This window comes from Perna viridis, chromosome 7 (genome assembly GCF_037379345.1).
Source record: "Perna viridis isolate PV_CMFRI_1.1 ecotype Kerala chromosome 7, ASM3737934v1, whole genome shotgun sequence".
NCBI classification, from domain to species: domain Eukaryota; kingdom Metazoa; phylum Mollusca; class Bivalvia; order Mytilida; family Mytilidae; genus Perna; species Perna viridis.
In genome coordinates this window covers 10,857,663-10,865,915 of record NC_142451.1, presented here as the reverse complement: position 1 = coordinate 10,865,915, position 8,253 = coordinate 10,857,663, and the positions used below count along the sequence as shown (strand labels likewise).

General features: G+C 32.3%; 1 protein-coding gene across 1 annotated transcript in view; it reads right to left on the bottom strand.

Moving 5' to 3' along the window:
- Window positions 1-439: 439 nt before the first annotated feature.
- Window positions 440-8,253, bottom strand: part of LOC148611297 (alanyl-tRNA editing protein Aarsd1-like) — a 30,894-nt gene continuing 23,080 nt past the window's right edge. Inside the window, exons 9-13 of the mRNA XM_088591702.1 lie at window positions 6,813-6,879; window positions 5,083-5,174; window positions 2,476-2,530; window positions 1,362-1,456; window positions 440-643 (exon numbers count right to left, since the gene is read on the bottom strand). Of these exons, the coding sequence (XP_088447828.1) occupies window positions 508-643; window positions 1,362-1,456; window positions 2,476-2,530; window positions 5,083-5,174; window positions 6,813-6,879 (445 nt within the window). The 3' untranslated portion in view covers window positions 440-507. The remainder of the gene's footprint in view (window positions 644-1,361; window positions 1,457-2,475; window positions 2,531-5,082; window positions 5,175-6,812; window positions 6,880-8,253) is intronic.

Genomic DNA, 8,253 nt, shown 5'->3' with positions numbered 1-8,253 from the left:
TTTCTGTTCGCTTAACAACACACAATATAAGCATTCAATTAAACGCTTGATACGAACAATACGATAGTTCTTTTAAATGCACAAAAGAAGCATTTTTTTCATTTTTGTATTTTCATTATTTCCTCTTTTTTTTTCTTTTTTTTTCTTTTTTGTATTTTAATTAATTCTATTTTCTATTGTTTCTTTCTTCATTATTTGTTAATACCATTTTTTCATCATTTGCCTATCATGCTTCTAAAAGCACAATATGAGCATTTGTCTATCATGCATTTTAGCACACACTAAGAGTGTTTGCTTAAATGCATGATAGCTTTCGTTTATTGTGCAATTTGTGAGCGTTTACCATGAGTTTGAGTACCGTGCATACAGGAAACCTGAACGTCTCATGGAGTATACAATGTGAAATATTGACCACATCTACAAAAAAAAACAAAAAAAACAAATGATAAAGTTTTATTAAATCAATGATATTATCACACTATGATCCTTATTGACAATGGCATATCCTCATGATTCACTCTTCCTTCCTGCTATGAATTCTCTCACAAGTTTTTCTGCTTTGGCTTTGTTAGAAAGTTTGTTGCATTTTCCTTGATAAGGTCCTCTACTGCTAGAACCTTTCCCTTCTAATAATTCTGCAACTCTTAGAAGAAAAAACAAAACAACTGGGGTTAAGTCTACATTTAGAATACATTGACTGTTAATGTAGAAATTTACCGATCAGCCCCCCACCCCCACCCCCAATATGTTGAGAAGTAATAAAATATATATATATTTTTTAATTTGTAGTAAAATTTATGGTATCTGCTGAGATAACTGCATAAACTAGTACTTGGTGAAGACAAAGTAAAACACAAGAAAAGAGTCAGAATGTGGTTCAGTTATAATGACAAATCACAAAATATACAATATCAAAGCTTTCTGAGTGCATTCTAAACTTTTTGAAAGCAAAGAAATTGGTCTACATTTCTTCTTTTAAACTACATGTAAGTCATGCAGGTGTGTGAGGAAGGCGTACATAACTGAACTTGAATGTAAACAGATAAGGCAATCAGAACATATATACTCAGCTTTCCTAGTTACAAAAAGGAAAAAAACCTGATACGCACTAAGTGGAAAAAATTGTGTGTATTTATTTCAAATTCTAAATCCAATTTTTTATTGGACTATTTGATTTTTTATTTTTTTGCTTTATGCATCGAAGGTTATATTTTAATGAAGTGGAAATGTTCAAGCAGTTCCCATTGTAGAAACAGCAGAGAGACCCTTTTCCATAAATCATTTAATATGGGTGGTGCTTAATACATGTACAAACCATAACGAATTTTTGGACAAAACATTTTCCTAAGCTAAAATCTTACTTTGGTCCAAGTTCTTGTATAACAGGATCTTCACCTGATAATAAGAACAATCCTGGACCCTTCTCGTCACCAACTGTTAGAAAACACGTCACTGACTACAATTAATAACAAAGTAGAAACAATGTCATATGCTTATTCTATTCACTAGCAGTCTTTATAAATATCAGGCAGGAGGTGAATCATATATGCCATAAACCCACCAAGTTTACTTGTATTTAGTTACAGACAATATAATTGTTTGGTTGCTGCATTTTTGAGATAACAATTATTTAGATTTTACATGAAATAGGCATTTGCAAGTGTTGTCTCTCTTGATTTGGTCAATTCAAGTAGGAAATGAATGCATGATTTTCTCCAAAATACAAATCTGCTTGCAGAAAGGACAACAGTTACCAAAAAAAATATTGCATATGTAAATCAAAAAAGCATCCCTTGTTCGGTGTTTTTTTCTGCACCATGAATCACCTCTACCTTTGGCAGTGTCTGACTCTTATACTGAATGGTACGTCTATATTTTTTTATAAATCTTTATTTTCTTTGTCAATGAACACTGTAAAAATTATGCATAAGTTTTAGAGTTTCAGCCAAATTCACATAAAGTATCCACAAATAAACAATAAAAAAATAATTAACTAAAAATATGGTAAGGAAGCTCATGAAGAAAATGCCCCCACTAGGCCTTCCTGAAGTTAGATTATCTCCCCTTGCAGACATTGGACAATAATTATCTTCTTTCTTTCAAGCACATCTACAAAAAATGCCTTATATAGCTATAAAATTTCATCAAAATCCAAACTGAGCTTTTTAGGACGATTCAACATGTGAAACAGGTATTAAGTAATCTCCCTTTGCAAGCATTGGACAATTAGTACTTTTCTTCATTACTAGGTAATCTACTATTGCAGGTAATAGAAAATAAGCTTTTTTTCTTGCACATCTACATATGAGGAAAATACTGCATATCAAATTTTGTAAAAATCCACTGAGTAGTTAAGGAAGAGTAGTCATTACAAAATATATGGACAGACAAACAGACTGTGTGTTTTCTATGTACTACCAAAACTATGTTTGCAGGGGGTACAAATGCCTTACTACATCTCATCATGTAGCTTACCTTATCATTAATATCGTTGACAATTATGTTCATATATTCATTATCACCTTCTTTTCTGTAAATAAAACATGATATTTTTTATATTTAGTGTTGAGTTCATTGTCCATGTAAATCTCAATAAAAAATGTTTCTAAGAATCTAAGAATGGTTTATGTCATTTCCCTTCATGAATAAAATTAAGGAGAAGAGACATAACTTAGTTTTGGCCATATTGTCTCCTAGGCATGCCTTATACTGTACTAATAGTCATACATCAGAATCAAGCATACCAATTAGTGTTGCTCAAAGTAATGGTAACATGTCAGAATAAGGCATGCAAATTAGTAAGTCATACATCTGAATCAAGCATGCCCGTTAGTATCGCTCAAAGTAATGGTAACATGTCAGAATAAGGCACGCCAATTAGTAAGTCATACATCAGAATTAAGCATGCCCATTACAGTACCTGAACCGATCCGTGCAACAAAAATTGCAATCGGTCATTGATCACCGATGCGTCAAACCAATCCTTTAACCTGGTGATCGCATCACGCGACCACAGAGTGGTCAATGTATTTTACGGTTTTTGTTGTTTTCTTTGTCAAGTTTACACATATTTACATGATGTAATAGATTTAAACATTAATTTACATGTTTATTTTACATTTTTTATTATCTTAAATAGATCTAATGTCATTTTACAAAACTGCGATCATATAGGTCACTGGTCATTGATCCGTCAACGATCAATCAGTCAAATTGTTGAGAGCATCAGTTCAAGGATTGTAGTATCACTCAAAGTAATGATAAAATGTCAGAATAAGGCATGCAAATAAGTAAGTCATACATCTGAATCAAGCATGCCCTTTAGTATTGGTCATAATAATGATCATACAAATGAATCAGGCATGTCCATTAGTATTGGTCATAGTAATGATCATACATCAGAATCAGGCATGCCCATTAACATCACTTATAGTAATGATCATATGTCAGAATCAGGCATGCCCATTACCATTGGTCATAGTAATGATCATGTGTCAAAATAAGGCATTATAGTAATGATCATATGTCAGAATCAGGTATGCCCATTACCATTGGTCATAGTAATGATCATAAGTCAGAATCAGGCATGCCCATTTGTATTGGTCATAATAATAGTCATAAGTCAGAATAGGGCATGCCCATTAGTATTGGTCATAGTAATGATCATGTCATAGTAATGATCATACAATAGGATCAGGCATGCCAATTAATAATAGTCATATACATTGTTCTATTAAAAAAACCCAAAATCAATCCAAGCCTTCCATTTGAGGTAAGACTTCTTGTAATACAATTTCATAAAGTTCTGTACACAAGAAATTTCTATAGATGAAGATGATGACGACAATAGCATAATAACATTTTATAACTGCGACTTTTTTTACTGTTTCTTACTATTTGTAACAGTTTTAATGATAAAACCAAATATAGCAAAACATTTTTTTTTTGCTTTTCAAGGGAAAAACTGTAACAATCAATAGTCTTAATACCTTAACAAATCAAAGACTTCTTATAAGGATCCTGTCAGCAATTGACAGTTTCTTTCTATCTATTACAGCTTTCAAGAAAGAACCCAGAAATATCAAAAAGTATTATTATTGGCCTATCAAGGTAATAACTCTTCATTTAAATTGTACCTATACTTAGAAGTTAAAAGTCTATTGTAGAGCACTACAAAGCAGCAGCAGGAGTGTAACATTGATTTCCTGGGTCTCTTATAATTTTGAAGATATAAGTTTAACAGGTAACAGTACACCCCCCCCCCCCGCCCCCACCAACCACCCCCCAATCTTCTGTGTTCATAAATTGCACAGGCAATCATGCTTTATTTATGACCAGCACAGTCAAAGTAATATTTAAAAAGATACCCTAAAGATGCTTATGACCATATTTGGTTACAATCCACTAAGAAGCCATTCAAAGAAAAGTTGCCAATGTCAACTGACATTGAGGAGCTAATCTTTCCTTGAAGGATAAACTAATTAAAATCATAAAGAACTGAAGTATGAATAGTGATATACCAAAAAAAAGGAAAATAGTTTTAAATGTAAGAATCAGGCAGTAGGTGAGACATGGTAGGAAAAAAAACATCATTTTGATAGTGTAATTTGACTATTTGCACCATCAGAATCAAGAAAAAAAGATAAGATTTTCCATATCATTCTGGACTATTGAGTTACAATTTCATTGAAATGCACTAAAAATGAACATTTCAAGGGCAGATAACTCTGCCAAAAATCTCATTTTCCTAAGATTCTATTGAAAAATTTCTGAGCAAATCCAATGATGCAGAGATCAAATAATGGTCTTTTCAAATGAAGAAAGCATCGTTGAGTGGTATGTTATTGTCAGATTGGTGGGGTTTTGACATACATGTTTCCGATTTTTCCCATTTTGCCTGATTCTTACAAACAGTTATACTTAGTTTGTAAGTTTTTACGATTTCTATCCTATCTGAGATCTGAGTAAAAAAAACATCTATCTATAATCTCACCTATTAAAAGTATAAATACAGAATTTTCTGATTTTAATCATCTTATTGATAACCAGCATACCTATGGTATATACAAACTGGTTCCTTACCTGTGGTGTATAAAAACTGGTTCCTTCTCAGATTGGTTCTTAAACCTATAAGCTTCTAATATAGCTAGGTCTCTTAACAATGAAACAACTGCCTGACAGAAAAAAAAGAAAGGAAATTAGCAATCTCTATATACATGTATATTATTGTATGCATAATACAACTGATTTTTTTATGGTGGAGACTTAAATTTGGTAATTGACATTGTTTATATAGGTTGGCGTTAACCATTTATGAATCATGATAAGCATTGAATAAAGAGCTTCACAGAGCATAGCATGATACAACCTCAGCATATGTTGAACTCTGTTCACTAAGGACAAGAGTGGCCATAATATTTGTTTTTGACATAAGCGTAGGGATTTACAGTTCATAATGGACATTACAGATGGTCTGGACACAATAATGCAAAAAAAATTTTGAAATTTGATTAAAAGTGAAAGGAGTTCTGCTATAAGGGTGCTAATCAGCTATTCAATGACCCTTGCCTTTAATGCGATCCTTATAACTCAATTATTCTAAGAGATATCTGTAAACATATTGAAAAATGCAGGCAAATTTTCAAGTGTAATCTATAAAAAAATATTTTTAAAATCAGACCAAATATAAAAGAGTTGATTTTTCTGGTTGTGGCACACTTAGGCCACCTTAGAACTCGAGACCCGTGAGAGACATCTGAAATCACATTAAAAAATTCATGAAGAATATCATAAAACAATTCAAATTGAACCAAAAATAAATAAAATACTTCATGGAGCAAAGCTAGATACACCCGCAAAGGTCGAACCCTGAAAAGATTGGATGTAATATGGACACAAAATTCAAGCTAAGTACAGCTCTGAATTCCATTGCAACTAAATATTTGACACAAAATATATAAAAATCAAAAGGAACTTACATTAATGAAAATTCTTATGCAATTATGGGAAATTCCCCTTTATGAATGAAGTCCAAAAACCCCAAAACAGAAAATTCATAACAACTGAAGAGTGAGCTAACATCAATTGTAATATAAACCATTTTTCAGAAATGCAACCACTACCAAGTTATAGTCCAAAAATTGTGAAATTCACTCCATTTTTTTAGCTACTGCGAACAGACTGATGGTGTGGCCCAATTTTGTATCCCTTTAACTCCAAAACAGTTGAAGATAATCTATCTTGTAAAATTCTTTATAAACAGAATTTCAAAATGAAAACATTGACATCAGACTCATCAAAATTGGATTAACAATTAACTATTTCTATCAATCCTAATGACAGAACCCATTTCCCCCTCTTAGCCTCTTATTCTAAAAGGGGTAGGGTGAAAAACTCCAAATAGGCCCTCCACCATTTCCATAGTAACAATGTGTTAAAATTAAGAAAAAAGATTGGACAAATTTTACTCAAGTTTTCATGAATAGGCAAAAGTTAGCAGGCGCCCAATTATGATGCAGATGATGACACGGTGATACCATTATATGATTAAACTATTGCAGTGGTATAAAAACTTGCAATTTCCTTAGAGAAAAAAAAATGAAACCTATGAAAGCTAACTACTGTAGACTATGATATTTGCTAGTAGTGATTGGTTTACCAGTATAATCTGCTTTCTTGGCAAGATCAAACCCCTTTCAAAACTGATTGTCTGTTTCATTTTATTCGGTATAAAATCTGCATCTGGCTGTTTCAATTGTACTTCCTAGTATCACACAATTTTAAAAAATTTTTATAGTCTGGTAGAAATTTACCTTTTGTGCAGTTTTTGAGGTTTTGACAGCTTTGTCTGCTAAGTCTACCTGTTCCTCTAATGGTCCCCTAGAAAAAATACAATATAAGAAAATATGTACACAACATTCTTCAACCCGGTATTCATATCAGGAGAAATATTTATGTCATATCATGTTTGTTGGCATTATTAAAAAACTGTGCTCCATGTCAATGATGCCAGCACATAACCCTGTCAGTTTGGAGTATTTGTATCAAACAAAGCATCTATCAATGCACAGGCAACAGTGTTTTATTTTTTATGGAATATTAGTTTAAGGAAACATTGTTATCACCAGGCGGATCAACAATCAACACATTGCCATATTTGCCCCACTGCCATAAAAAAAAAAAAAAAAATGGTGCACAAGTCCAATAACTCCGTAAAATTGGTGGCGAAATATGATCAACTGGAAATGGTGACTAACAATCAAATACATTTTTGCACTTTTTTAATGGAGGTAAAGAAATACATAATGCATGCAAAGAATGAAATCTTTCCAGAGCATTTCAGTTGAAGAGAGAGTAATCAAGGGAACCAAGGTTATAGCGGTAATCAAAAGAATGTAATCCAGGGACAAAGACCAGACATGGAAAACAGACACACACAACAAAGAACATAAAGTAACTAAAATCATACATACAAAGTATCAAAAGTAAATGAGCAACTCGGACTCCACTAAAAACTGGGAGCATGGACCTGGTGCGTCGGTAGGGTAAGTGTCTCCTGCTTTTCTAGAAACACCCGCCGAGTTGCTCATAAAAAGTCAAGTCCAGGGTAGACAGTCCAGGGTAGACAAACGAGAAAAGGTAAACTATGACCCGTTGAATAAATCAGTTTTCATAGTACTGATGAATACATCATAACGATATAAGAGATAATTTAATTGAGAGTGTTACGAGGTGCTAGCATTATATTGCACATATGGACTCATTTTCCGTCAGAAAAAATAATAAAATTTAATCCAATTTCAGAGCCCTTTGATTCAACATTGACTCACATTCAAATGTTCATTTTCGTAAATTAGAATATTGACCATGCATTGCTAAATAAGTATTGACTATGTCAATAACTAATACCCAAACACTTGTTCAAATTTTATAGGATTGTTGTCATACCTTTGTTCTTCTATGATCAGATTATTTAAACAAATATATGAAAGTAGGGTTTCCTTCTGTATTATATCTTGCAAAAAATAAGTGTTGTGACAAAAAATACTTAATTTAATTTTAACTTTAACTTGATTTTATTTCTTAACTTCTAAAAACAGTTATATAAATTACTAGAATAATCTTTAATTGTTTTTAACCAGCAAACCAAAGAAACTCAAGGGAGATAATTAAGAATCATTTTTGGTTAAATGGTGTTCCACGAATGTGAACTAGAATATTACAAAAGATAAAGGCACATGCAGTGTCTACAAT